General features: G+C 40.6%; 1 protein-coding gene across 1 annotated transcript in view; it reads right to left on the bottom strand.

The window, feature by feature from the left end:
* Positions 1-14,911, bottom strand: part of PAPPA (pappalysin 1) — a gene marked incomplete at its 5' end in the record, with an annotated part of 252,028 nt that overhangs the window by 177,828 nt on the left and 59,289 nt on the right. Inside the window, 2 exons of the mRNA XM_084793333.1 lie at positions 5,745-5,937; positions 13,895-14,188. Of these exons, the coding sequence (XP_084649459.1) occupies positions 5,745-5,937; positions 13,895-14,188 (487 nt within the window). The remainder of the gene's footprint in view (positions 1-5,744; positions 5,938-13,894; positions 14,189-14,911) is intronic.

Raw genomic sequence — 14,911 nt, 5'->3', positions numbered from 1 at the left:
ATAATGTAAATGGAATAGTGGTTAGTCAGTATACAATTCTAAAGTTATAAAGTTCTATGCAAAATATATTTACTATAAAATTAAGTAGAATAGTCTTACTCAAGTTTAACCTATAATCTTATCTTGGTGCTATTCAGGTAAGTTTATGTAACAAAATATTGTCAGCAGTTTGTGAGTTGATTTTGGAAGAGGATTATCTTATTTATACCTATATGCTCATAGTAGGTAAACGAGAAAGGTAGAGAAGGAGGGAGAGAGGTGTTGGGGGAAGTTTTCAGCAGTCTTCGTGAGGACAGACATTCCTTATAATGTCAGGTTCCATCCACAGAACTCCCTGAGTCACAGGATTGGTGATAAAACATGGACATCATGAGTGCTCTGGGATGGATTCCGGAACTGTGCTGACCTAGACAGCTACTGGGTTTCTCCATTTCCCTTAGGTGTAACTTGAACTTCTCTGATCTTTTAATAGCGTCTGGACCTTAGGAAGTACTGTGATGAGTAAATCACCATCCAGGTGACATCAGATGTGCTATGTGGTATCCTATCCATCCAGGGAACATTTGTGTCCCTGACTCACTATGGCATTTATTTGATTTTTCATGGACACCTGCACACACACACACACACACACACACACACACACACACACACACATGAAATTATATACCTATAGAATACTAATATTGAGGGAGTTTATCTTTCTTACACAGTTTATCTGAGTTAAAGTTCAAAGTTGTAGACTGTAGCTATGTGTGCTATTGAGTGAGGAGCCTAATAGCCACACGGGGCTATTTAAATTTAAACTAATTACTATAAAATATATTTAAAAATTCTGAACCTTGGTTACATCAGTAATAATTTCAAGTATTTCATGGCTACTATCGTGGTCAACGTGGCTACTATCGTGGAGAGGGGCTGTGATCTTTGTGAATGTGGATATGAAACATTCCCATTAACAAATTAAGTCCTTTTGAACTGTGCTTCAAGAAGCCATCCTAGATTAAAAAGGAGGACGAGCTTCTCTCCTTTGCAAGCAGACTGGCACTAGTGTGTATCACCTGTGTGGGGAACGAGTTACTAATTATTATATGTGTTAGGAGACGTGGAGGAGAAATTCTGCCTAAGAAAGGCTAAGCCTTTTTGACGTACATCTCAGCAAACTGAAGTGAAAGTAGTAGAGAAAATGGATGCATCTGCAGGAAATTTAGTCTCTGGTCTCATAGTTTCTAGTCCCCATACGTAGTTCCACTATGTGAGAGCCAATTGCTCAGATAACTGAAACCACCCACTCAACACATTTGCAAGACATATAAAGGAGTTAGTGAGACCAGGGGTGGCCTTGACTTATTTATTCAGTTGCCCCTGTGTGAGGACACAGGGTATGGGGCAATCTGAATGTTTTCTTAAGGGAAACCCTTGTATTCTCCTAGACCACAGATGTGAGAACAGCAGGAGGACATGAGCATGGCCAGGGGTGAGATGCTGGCATTGATGGATGGTGTGGAAAACACCCGAGGCTTTGCAAGGGAAGGGGATTTTCAAGTAACCAAACAGTTCTGGAAAACTTCACCCAAGGTAGAAGCTAACATTCCTTGAGTGTAGAATATGTGTGCTTGGGACAGCATAGACGTCATTTGTTGACTTCCCCACGGAACACCGGGAATGTGGGCAAGTTAGCACCTTTTTATGGAGGAGGATTCATGAGATCAGAGGAACGAGATGCCTTGCCTGAAGTCTCATCTGCTGGGAGTAACAAAGCGAAGGGAGGTGGAGCATGTGGGCAACTAAACATCAAAGCTCATATGCCACATACTAAATCAATTTGTAGGACTATAAACTCCCTGCTTATGGGAGTAGAGCACACAAAGGGTATAGTACCACTTCTTTACAGCAGTTTATTAATACTTACGGACAATTTCCTTTAGATTGTGGTCTGCATAGCTGCTAACTTTAATTAGTCATGTTTCAAAAATGTCAGTTTGAATTTAGTATGTGATAACTCCATTAGGCAATATTACCCTGAACAGAATAGCTATTGTATATGCCTCAAGTACTCACTGTAGAGATTATTAAAAACATATTGATTAAATCCGAGAGGAGTATGTAATAGGGACATATCTCATTACACAACAATTAACCCTCTAATATGTTTCCAACAATCAGATGGAGTTTATTTAATGGACAATAACTGCTTTATGAAATATAAATTGAATACATACACTGGAAGCTTAATTTACAAAACTTCAGTTTTTAAGTAGAATTGAGGCCAAAGCTTGACTAAAAGTCTGATACTTCTCATCACCACAGTGAAAATAAATAAATCTACAGGCCGCTGGAAAGCTTGCTCCAAAGTGTCACATGAGCATTCCCAAACCCAGCTCTGAGCTCTGCAAGGGTGGCTGGGGCCAAGAAGAGGGAGTTCCTACGGAGAGTCTGGGGAGTACATTTCCTTCCTACCAGATCAGACTCTTGCTTGGATGCAAAAGGAAGGTTCTAGATTCAGGGACTGATAGTGGTGTACAGATTTAGAGCCCCAATAGGATGTAGTGTCATGGTACAATGTGTTTTTAATTATTGAAGCTTAATTCTAACTCACAGATATTAATTTTGTATACTTTTGAAATATAAAATAACACTTCCATACATGTTTATAGTGATTAAAGAAGGGCGATGAACGAAGCTATCACCTCTCATACCTAACTAACACTTTTTTATGCATGTATGATGAAAACATTTTAAATCTACCGTTTTAAGCATTTGACCATGTACAATTCAGTATAATTCCAGTTGTAGGCCATAGACCACTAAAGTTTATTTCTGCAGTCTAATTCAAATGTACCCTTTGACCAACATCTTTACTTCTCACATCCACCTAAATCCACCCTCCTCCACTGAGCATCATTCTCTCTACATACAAGGATATGACTTTATAGATTTCCACATGTAATGGAGATCAGACGATGATTGTCATTCTGAGATAGGTTTATTTCAATAAACATAATGTCCTCTGGACTTATTCTGTGTTTTAAATGACAGGGTTTTCCCCACTGCCTTTTAAAAGCTGACTAATACTCACGGCACACATAGGACATTTTTTTAAAAACCCTATTCACCCAATGAAGGGTATTCAGGTTGTTTCTGCATCTTAGATATGTGAGCAATGCTACACAGACTATATGGAACAGGGGCCTCTCCAAGTAACTACTTTTGATCCCTTCTTTTCCTTTTTTGGATGTGTTGCACACACAACATATTAGCTTATTTTGCGTGCACAGATGTGTGTGACATGCATGTGTGTATATGTGTGTGTACTATGCATGTGTTTGTACGTGTGTATATATGTGTGTATGTGTGTGTGTGTGTGCTATGCATATGCATATACCTGTACTGGCGGTCTGAGAGTGATGGCAGGAATCATCCTCTGTTGCTCTTCCATTGAATTCATTAAGTCAGGGTCTCTCAGTCAAACCAAGGACTCACTGTTATGGCCAGTCTTGCTTGCCACAGAGCTTGCTTGCTCTGTGATATCCTGTCTCCACTCTCCATGTCCTCTTGGACTTAACTGGAGTTGGAAGATCTGATCAGGTCCACACAGTCGAATGCTAAGTTTTTAACCACTGGGCTAATTCTCCAGCTTCTAGTTTCATTTCTTTTGGGTACATACGCAGTAAGGGGAGAGCTGGGTCATACAGCTCTACTTCATTTGTTTGAGGTGCATCCACATTGTTTTCTATAGTGACTGAATTAATTTATATTACCACAGTGTACAAGATTCCCTTTCCACATAAGCCTTGCCAATTTTTTAGTGTGTCTTTTTGGGAGAAGCCATTTTAAGATTATGAGGTGATGAATCATTTCAGTTATAAGTTGCAATTTCCATGATAATTAGTGATAGCGAGCATTTAAAAATGTACCTATTAACTATTTACCTCTGAGGAATCTTTAGTGAGGTCTTTTTCTTATGTTCTTTTTATACACAACACACACACACACACACACACACACACACACACATAGAAACACACATACAACTTATAAATGAGAGGCATTTGCCACCTTTTATGAGGAAACTGAATACCTCTTTCACAACTCTAGTCTGGAACAACTTAAGGAAAACATTTAGGATTCATAGACAAGGCATTTTTTAAATGTCGAGGGTCAGCCTCCAGTACTTTTTGTGAGCTCTTGGCCAAATTTCTCAGGCTCTTTCAGCTCCAGTGTTCTCCTTATCAGGCACATAAGGAAAAAGATGATTCTCAAACTGAGTTCCTGGGAATACTAAAAATGACTTCGTACAAGAAGCATTCAAACCAGCAACTGTCACAAGGTAAGAGTTTGACAAAACAGCTGCAAGTCCAGCAGATAAAGATGAATTAATGACAATCATGACGATTGTCATCACTGTCAATACTATATCCCCATTGCTGGACAATCGTTCCAGGAAGGGCTAAGGGTTGAAGCAAGAGATGGCCTGAATAACTAATAACAGAAAAAGGCTGAAGCAGAAATAAACTGTTTTTATGAACGTTCATTTTTATTTTTGCAAGGGTAAGATTGGATTCTCGGCCTTACACATGCTGAGCTAGTGCTCTGCTGTTGATCCTCATGCCTAATTATGAATCTTATTTATCTGGGTTCCTTAAAGCTTAAGATCTTTAGGATTCTATAGTGAAAGGGCAAATGAGAAGTCATTGAATTTAGGTCTCCCCTTTCTGACTGCCAGAAGGCATAATCAGACCCATTTTCCTCTTTTCTTTTCTCTCTTATCCCCCCCCCCAAAAAAAAAACCCCAGGGTTTCGTGGTATAGCCTTGGCTTTCCAGGACTCGCTTTGTAGACTAGGCTAGCCTTGAGCTGATAGAGATCCATTTGCCTCTAATTAGACCCATTTTGATGGAAAGACAGTTTTAAAAACATCTGGGGAGAGTGACAGATCAAGTCACATCTGGATATTGGGTAATAGACAAGGGAGCAGAGTTGTGGTATCTAACACCTGATTAATCCCAGGTTTTATGAAAACATACTAGGTACAAACCCTATCATTCTTTATATATAACTATATATTTTTTTCAAATATGAATAGTAAAAATACTCATGCAATATGAAAATATTAAATACACACACACACACACACACACACACACACACACACACACACACACTGGTTTTCTTATTTGTCAGAGCAATTTTAACTTCTCTGGTAATAAAGGCAAGACCAGAAGAGATTTCTTTCAATAGAAACCTCTAAGGTTTTTTTGGGGGGGGGTTTGGTTGGGCAAACTGGGGAAGTTGAGAAAGAATCTGTCATTATGGAGTCCTGTACGGCTGGCCTTGAACTCATTGTGCAGATTAGGCTAGCCTTGAACTTACAGTGATCTGTCTGCTTCTGCCTTCCAAGTGCTAGGATTGCTAGGACAAGTACTACCAGAGTAGAGTGTATTAGATTTTCATTTGTCACCCACCCTGTTTTCCAAGCTAATCCAGTTAATTTAACCTCCCATTACTATGGAAGTATGCATCATTACTAGCTCATTCCTGTTAACAGCGTTGTTATATTATCTGACCCCCCACTTGTCAGGATCACACTTGGGTATCAGTCACTGCCAAATGGTGGGATGTATATTCAAAAAGAATAAGAATCATAGCAAATTCTCTTCCAAGGCTGCTTCCCTTCTGAGTCTTCCTCTTCCTGGCAGGAGGAGAGAGAGAGAGAGAGATCAACACTCCACAAGGCACACTCACCTTTCAAAGAAGTGGCCGTCGATGGGTGGGAACCACTCTAGCACCACAGAGTCAGTTGTGTGGCCCACAACCTGGGGAGCAAGAGCCACAGGTGCTGGCTTTCTGGATGGCTGCCAACTCTGGTAGACGAGGTCCAGGTAACAGTGCATTCTAGAGACTTGATTGGGCGTGAAAGAGTCTGTACAGTCGTCATCTGTAAGAGTCAGAGAGAAAGTGTGTGTGGAAAGAGAGATAAGCCCTGAGCTGCACAAGCAGGCATGCGAGAGGATGACGTCTCCATGCAGCTTGAGAGCCAACGCCTGAGTCTGTCCTCGCCAGCTCAGGGCAGCCTCTTCCAGTGCTAAGAAGTTAATGGTCTGTAAACAAATTAGTGCAGCCATCACTCCGGGAGACAGGTGAGAGGAAACAGGAGGGAAAGGAGGGTGGGCAGAGCTGAAGAATTAAGCCTGGAACTGAGGAGAGAGCTGCTAAGAGCTTATGGCTAAGGACAAAGGCAAGACAGGCTGCTTTCCAGGGACCCGTATCTTCTGGTTCTGAAGTCAGCAAAGCCTCCAGCCCCATTAACTTTCTCTCATCCGTTTGTTCATTCATTCACTTTTTCAACCCATTTCACTCCTTTATGTGCTCACTTGTTTCCTCTTGTATCATTCATGCATTAACCAATTCTACTTCTCACTAATGCAAAGGTACCTGTTCTGGAAACAAATGTACCAAATGTCTAATTCATATCCAGTGCTCTAAGCCAAGGCTGTGAAAAGATGGGACTTAAAATGTCCCTGCCCTTAAGAAGGGGATAAAGCCTGTTCATCATATGTACAAGGATTGGTCTATGACTACTAATGCGATGTCATTCATCACTGAATTGATAGAGATGGCATGTGGGAAAGAGGACAAACCAGGAAGTCACCAAAGAGGGCTGCATACATGAGGCCAATCAGATCACTTGGTGGAGGCTGAGAAAGATAGTGGCACTGTAAGAGACGTAACTACGCAGCTGGAGGCATGTAAGGCTCAAATCAGGCCATAGTTAAGCAATGGATATACGGCCCAGGCTGTGTAAAGAATGATATCTTAGTTGAATTTTTACTTCTGTGATAAAGATCATGAACAAAAGCAACTTGGGGAGGAAAGGGCTTAGTTGACCTACGCTTCTATGTCACAGTCCATCTTAAGGGTAAGTCAGGGCGGGAACTCAAGGTTCGAATGTGGAGGCAGGAATTGAAGCCGAGGCCACAGAGGAATGCGGTTTCCTGGCTTGCTCTCTAGGCCAGGAAGGTTTAACCTTTGTTATACAACCCAGCTCATTGGGGGCACCACCCACAGTGATCTGGCCTCTTCTATACCAATCATTAACCAAAAAAAAAAAAAATGCCACTATAGATTTGTCTACAGGCCAATATGATGGAGGTATTTTTTTCTAACTGAGGTTTCCTTTTCTCAGATAACCCTGGCAACGGTCACATTGACAAACAACTTAGCAGAACAGATGTGAACAACAGCAAACACACCTCCTTACAGTGTATGTGTATGTATGTCTGTGGGACATAATCTTAGCTTATAGTAAGCATGAGCCATGCATGATATGCCAAGCTTTGGAGAGTTTCCATTTCTCTCCCAACACATGCTATTTTTGGAGTGTGTAATATAATTTTATCTCCTTTACAGAGTTGGGAGCTGAGGCTGTGTTCAGGCAAGCAACTTTTCCTAGGTCATAGAGCTAAGTCTGTCTGGGGTTTGAACCAAAACTATATTTATAAACTGTGATATAACATTTTTTTTCTAAGCACAAATGAAATATATTATGGGTAGAGTCTCCAGCAGGTGGCTTGTAAATGGGATTTACACCCAGTCCTAATCTGAGTGGCCTGGAAACAACTTCTCGGGTATCTAGATATCCCCTTCAATCTGACTTCCTCTTTTCTAGAGCATGGACTGACGTCAGAGACCTAAAACTTAGCCTCAAGAGAAGAGTTTTGCCTCCTGTTTCTTTCCCCCAACATTCTGATTCAGCTTTCCTGGGAACAGGAAAAAAGGTGGGCACTGCTTGGCTTGGTTTCCTAATGCACCACTTCTCAGGGGTATCTTCTTGGTCTGGATTCTCACAGCGGGGCCCCAGACAAAGGAGTGTCGATGAAGCTCACCAGATCTAAAAATTAAATGTGCTACTGGACTCCAGCAGTATACACTCCTGACTCCATATCAAACAAACAGAAAATAAGTTTGGGCAGGTCTGGGCAGCAGGACATGACCTTGAAGGGAATGGGCAAGGCTGTGAGTGTGTACCTAGAGAGGCTGGCCTGAATTCCTTTAGTAATTTTTGACAGTCTCCTTTTCTGCAGTCAGAGGAAAAGCTTTAAGACATTTGGCAAAATGAGGAGGGCCCAATGTTCCTTAGCAAGCATTGCACAGGAGTGACAGTAAATCTCTCTCAAGCTCAGATCCACCATGTAACTCCCTAAATCATGTAGCTACCTATTGCCAGGACTATGCACACCTCAGCACGAGAACGGCCAGAACACAAGTTCATTCTTCAACCTCACTATGATCTGTACAGTTTGTCCAGAAAGGCTGGAAAAGCCTACCAAGTAGATTAGATGCAGGTGGAGGGTTTGATGGTTCAAGAAAAAAAAAAAAAGATGCACAAGATACAGAGTCAAGGGAACAAATGTCTTTATGCCCTTGGCGCCTCCATTTTCCATCTGCAAAGTGGAAGCAGGGGTGATAATAAGAGGGTTCATCTCAGAATATGGCTGAGCTGGAGTGTGAGGCACAAAAATTCTACTTCACTGCCACATGTTTGGGAGAAATGAGTGAATAAACACATTTCTTATTCATGTGTGTGCGTGTGTGTGTGTGTGTGTGTGTGTGTGTCTGTGTGTGTGCGTGTGTCTGTGTGTGTGTGTCTGTGTGTGTGTGTGTGTGTCTGTGTGTGTATATAGATGTGTAAGAAGCTGAAAGGAGGAAGAAGTAAAGCTCAGAGTGTATACCAATCTAATCCTAGCCCACATAGCTCTAACTGTAGCTCCACATAGTGATGTTGATGGACAGGGATGAGGAAAATCATTGCATTGAAGGAGAAGGCCTGTTCCTGAAGCATTGTTACTAAAGTAAAAATATTAACACATCTTTTTATTTATCTACATCTGACTATATATTTTATGAACACCCTTAAAAATAGTAACTGGACACTACTAACTCGCCTAACTTTATACATATCCCTCTCTCTCTCTCTCTCTCTCTCTCTCTCTCTCTCTCTCTCTCTCTCTCTCTCTCTGTGTGTGTGTGTGTGTGTGTGTGTGTGTGTGTGTGTCTGTGTGTATATAGATGTGTATATAAATTAGGGATGATTAAATCAATTCAACTACAGAATGCTATTAAGGATGAAATAGGGCACAAAAACCACCAAGATGAATGAAGATGAAAAAGTAAGGTATTTTTTTCTTCAGAAACTTCTGATTAATTTTTCTTCAAAGAAGTATGTTTTCCTTTTATAATTTAAATAGCAACAATTTCCACTTTTCAATGGCACAAAGTTTGAAAATGGATGGTGGTAGAAATTAGTAGGGGAAGAGAGATACATCTGTTGTTTACCAAGTTGAAAATTATCTGTCCCAGGTTACACTATCCTGAAACTTAGCTACTATCAGATCTTAGGAAAAATCTCAGGGGCTTTCCACTTACCATAAATGCTCTGTCTCAATTAGCTCATGTCTAGAGTCAGGCCCACCTGGCTTGCAGCCCCAAACAGCTCCACTTCTACTATCTGGGCTCCTTTCATCTAGGTTTCCAGGCTCATCTTGTCCCTCTGTTCTGATTTTGTCTCTGAGCAGAAGGGACACTGAGAACTTAGAAAAGTCTTGTTGAGCCACTATGCTATTGCTACAGTGCTCCGGGCTTGCCCCCAAGTCATGTTCTGAACAGTGCATAGTATGTAGGATGCAGCCAGATGCTCAGGAACTCTACTACGTGTAGGACCTTGAACAAAATGCTGATCCTAGAGGCTTCATTTCTACTTGCTGAAGTAGGAGGGATGGTGACAGCCTTTCTCAGAAAGCCTATGTGAGCATTTAACAAGCTCTCTGACATTCAGTACATGGGTAAATGCATCAGTTTTTGTAAAATCTTGTCATCTGATTCAGTCTTAAAATATAAAATAATAGCCTCTAATAAATAATTATAAAAGGTACGCTCATTGTAAAATTTTTGAAACATGTTCTCAGGCCCAATACCTATAAATAATGTAAATACTGTCTTATGTGTGTGTGTATACATACATATGTGTTATGGGTGTGAATACAGAAAATTTGTGCAATTTTCATCATATATGTTTCTTACACATATGACTGTAACTGGGAAGTTCCCCACATCAATAGTTAATCAATAATGAGGTTATTTATCATTTGTGAAGCACTACTTATCCTACCAAGGATAATTCTAGGTTCTTTCCTTGTATGATCGTATCTACTCTCATTCAAGGTAAGAGTGATCATTCTCTATGAATTGATAACATAAATGATTCTTTAAAAAAGAAATAATTTACCTACAATCAAATACTCCAAGATACGAAATTAACCTTCATCTTCCGGACACAATATGCCATGTTTTGAATGTCTTGTCCTTCGGCCACATAATACACCATGTTTAGTGGTATCATGGTGTTCTGCCGTGTGTGATGCCTTAAAGTGTCTGTCAGAATTCTATTATCTTCAAACTTGTAAACCATTTTTAATTTTTCAAATACATAAACATTTATTTTTTGTTCCTGGCATATAGTAAATGCTTAGTAAATATTCAGAGCATGAACACTGCTAAGAATGTTCTTGCAGGTAAATCTTTAAGCACATCAATTGGTTTGCTTCAGCTATATTCTTTGGGAACAGGACTGTTTGTTCTAAAGTTTGCATGGATATTGGGTCAAAGTTGCATATTAAACTTTTCTCATGCATACAAAGATACTAACAGGCTGGGAAAAAATTCCTAGGATCCTACAGTCTATGTCAGGTAATCTTTGAGTACTTCTTAAATACAGCCTGCTATCTTGAAGAAGTGCGTGGGGGGGGGGGACTGGGTTTGCTACCCATCTATCATCTTTTTGATTAGGGATTAACCAATAGTTTAAGTCAAAACATGTGCTTTAATGCTTTGTATTGCGATGTGCTTAACACATCAGCTGCTCGTTGCCTACTGGGCTGGACCACTTGGGGCCTTTCAACCTCCTAGAATAGTGAAGTGACTGGTTACTAACTCAGACTCTGGGGTAGGAAAGGCTAGGATTAAGGCATGTACTTGAATCTGGGAAAGTTTCTGGTGCTATCTGAACCATATTTTGGGCAGCTTTAAACTGGTTATGTTAATAACATCATTTATCTCTTTGGGTTAATTCACATTATTTTATATATACAAATTTTGTATATCAGAGGCACTCAATTATTGTTGGTCTTCAAAGACCAACAATGGCAGCTACCTGTACATGTGGCCTTTCCCATTTAAATTAGTTCAAATACTGTAAAGGTAATAAGTAGGATCCTCAGCTATATTTAAAGTGCTCAGTAGTCACACATAGCTAATGGCTATTACACTGAAAAGCACATACACAAACTATGACCATTTTGGCAGGTAGATCTGCTTGAGGGATGAGCACCCAGCAAAGGGAGGCAGCTGAGGAAGTCAACTCGGCAGTGACTGCCCCGTCTTCTCGATGAAGGAAGCCCCGTGCATCCCTTTCCTCAGCACCAAAAAACCCACATTCTGTTCTGCATTTTGAATTTCATCCAACTGCTTTTGTCACCTCATCTATCAGAGATGCTAAGGAAAACAAACATTTCCAAGCTCGTGGTTGCTTTGAATATTCTTCTGGGGTGTAAGTTTGTTATCATAGCTCAATGAATTAGTTCTGCCGTTAATGGGTCACTGAGCTGAAGAGATCCTTTAAAAACAACAATAGTTAATTAATCACCCTTTAGATCTTCTCAAAGGAAAACAAAAAGGAGATTTAGTTTATGGGAGTCTGGTAGCTGGTGGAAGCTCCTCGTCCCTAAGAAGCAGGCAAACATCCAAACTCTTATTATTGTTTATTTCCCATGTGTGCTGAGCTGGCTAAAGAAAAGTGCTACAGAGAAGAGAGACTGGAGCAGGGCTGTCGGAGGGCACAGGGCACCGGATGTGAAGTGTCAATGTGTTTGGGAATGGGAGGCCCATGGGACTCAGTTTTTTTGAGGAAATACCGAACACCTTGGCTGTTTTTAGAACCAAACCTACACACTTTATTAGATCTAGAGATGGGTTAGTCACTTTTCAAGAGAAGTCACTTTTAAGCTGTATGAACTAAAAAGCGCCTCCTAGGAGTCATCAACCTAAATGGGAAAACAGTAAGGAACATTGAGATCATCAAATCTTCTGGGTTTTACCAGCAAACTCTCTTTTCAATCACTACATACATCAAACTCCAACAGGAATGTAAAACAGCTGGAAGAGGCCTTTCCTGGTAAACTAAGACTTTCAGCCTTAACCCCACAATCAAGTGAAGCATCCTCCACCTTACTCCAGGATGCAGAACGAAAAACAAACAAACAAACAAACAAACAAACAAACAATCTAGATTGTTCAACTTCTCCACCTAACCATCAGTTAGGTCTCTTTAAAAGAATGGCATCAGACAGACAGGAGAAACAATAATTGGTATCCAATATATCATAAGAAGCAAATGACCCCAGTAAGCCTTAGTATTGTCATCTGCAAAGTGGGATGCTTCCTGCTTCATAGACATGCTGTGAGAATTAAATGAGTGGGAACATATAAAAATCTTTTATAGGCAATAAATGGTTATACAGAGAGAAATACTATTATCAGAAGAAACTATTTTATAGACCTCTTACAAAAGAAGTTTTCATGGCTAAGATATAACATGAATAAAGAGAGTTTATTAATTTTCCTCCCTCTTTGTGAAGCAATAAAAGGATATTGCTTATTTCAGAGATTTTTTTTTGTTCTGGTGGGAAAGAGATGACCAAGTTGAATGTTGTAATAGGATTCAATATCGGCCTACTGTGTGCAGTTGTGGACAGTTAATCACAGGCTACCATATTCAGGACTGCAACCACCCCCAAATCAGTGTCTAAGTCTAATTTGCTAAACCTACTAAAATGGTTTTAAGTACCTTGGTGTAGCCTGTGCTAAGAGAAAGCACAGGATATCCTGGGACCTAGATCATGACTCTAATACTGTTTCTGATGGCATTGAAAGGTCTGTAATAAGTTAAAACAAGGTAGAAAAAAAATGCCACTCGCAATACTTTTTCCCAGCCACCAATAGAAAATGAAGATATGAAAATTGTATTTAACATAGGAAGATCTTGGTTAAATGAAAAAAATTCAGCAACCCATCAGTGTAGAACAACACAGCTGAAAAACTATGAGGAACCTTTCAGGCCAAGTGGAAAGATTTGGGTTTTATTAAGAAAGCAGAGGTACCCAGGGAGGCATACACAAACTGCTGTACCAACCAAGGACAATGCATAAAGTAAACCTAGAACCCTTATTCAGATCTAGCCAATGGGCAGCGCATTCTCCACAGTTGTGTGGAGAGTAGGGACTGACTTGGACATGAACTCTGGTGCCCCCTATTTGACCACTTCCCCTTGGTGGGGGGACCTGGTGGCACTCAGAAGAAGTATAATCAGGCTACACAGATGAGACCTGATAGGCTGTGCTCATATTGTTGGGGAGGAGGTCCCCTTTTGTCACAGGCCTAGGAGAGGGAAATAGGGTGAAAGACAGAGTGAGTGGGAAGGGGAAGATTCAAGTGAGGGGACAACAATTGAGATGTAATCTGAATAAATTATTATTTTTTTTTAAAGAAAGAAAGAAAGCAGAGGTCAAGAGTGGATGACCCAGAACATTAGACTCTAGTAATTCTTCTAGCTGGATTTACTGGCTTTAGTCTCTACCATCTGGTATGCATTCATGTATAATATCTGTCTTGTACTCCAGAAATGCTTGTGAATTAGATGCTATACTGATTGTTTGAAATGAAACATCTCCATGGTAGAAAATAAACAGCTTGTTCAAGACTACTTTGAGCCAGGACTAGACCCCAAGTCTAACATTGGGTGTGTCAGACTGGACTACAAGCAGGGATGGGTAGGGCCCTACCTGCATAGCTCATGAAGTTGTTGTAAGGAGTGTTAAAGAAGCTATGAAAGCCACAAGTGTCATTTCCTGGTCCAGGGTCTCCACAAAACTTGTGTTTTGGGGCTGGATTGGTGTCATTGCAGAGGTCTCCAGTTTCAAATGAGGGCTCTGTCTCCATGCAGGGATCACTGCAGGACTGGATTTCTGAGATGCCTCGGAAGATGTGATAGAGGCCCAGGCTGTGCCCAATCTCGTGGATCATGGTGTGGGTGTGTCCAGGAATGCCATAGAAAGATGGGTTCAAGACAATGCCACCTGCAAGGGGGAAAACCAGAGCATTAGGCAGCTGTCTGCTCCACACTAAAAGAGCCTCTAAGTCAATCAAAGATAAAAGGATGCCACTTACAATGACAGTCTTCTTCACTCTATGACCCTACCACTCCAGGGTGACACAACTCTGCTGTGAGTGACTGATTTTCAGGTGAGCATGTCACCAGTAATTTTGTATCATGTTTCAAAAGAGAATACCTATGTCTATGGAGGATTAGAACTAGCCTAAGGTGATGCTGAGCTACTGAAAACACACTATTTTAAGGAAGGGATCTCTGGGCTGACCAGATTTCTTCTGGAACATATATCTTAAACTATAATATGTGCTATATGCCACACTTGTTTTTAAATGCTGTTACAAATGAAACATTCATACAAATCCACACTCCTCAGCTCTGGCATTAATTGTGCCTTCATTAACTCTGTGACATCTTGCATCTTAAATACCTTCTTTGAGTCTCATGCCTTCCTCTCTAGGGCTCTAAAAGCAGGAGCACTCAGGAGAGACAGCCCTGGATTGTGCTCTGCTCAAAGATTGCTCATAACAACAATTGATGTTTCTTGAGGATTTATTATGGGTCTTCAGATGCTGCATTGAGTCTTTAAGGAGTATGGCTCCCATTACCATACCAGAACTCAAACAAAGACACTCCTCCATTGAGAGGCTAAATGACCCACTGGTGATTAAGAGAAGTATGGAGATGGAAT

This window comes from Acomys minous (genome assembly GCF_964271855.1).
Source record: "Acomys minous genome assembly, chromosome: 1".
Classification (NCBI taxonomy): Eukaryota; Metazoa; Chordata; class Mammalia; order Rodentia; family Muridae; genus Acomys; species Acomys minous.
The sequence above is the reverse complement of the archived record's forward strand: the minus strand, read 5'-3'. Positions and strand labels throughout refer to the sequence as shown.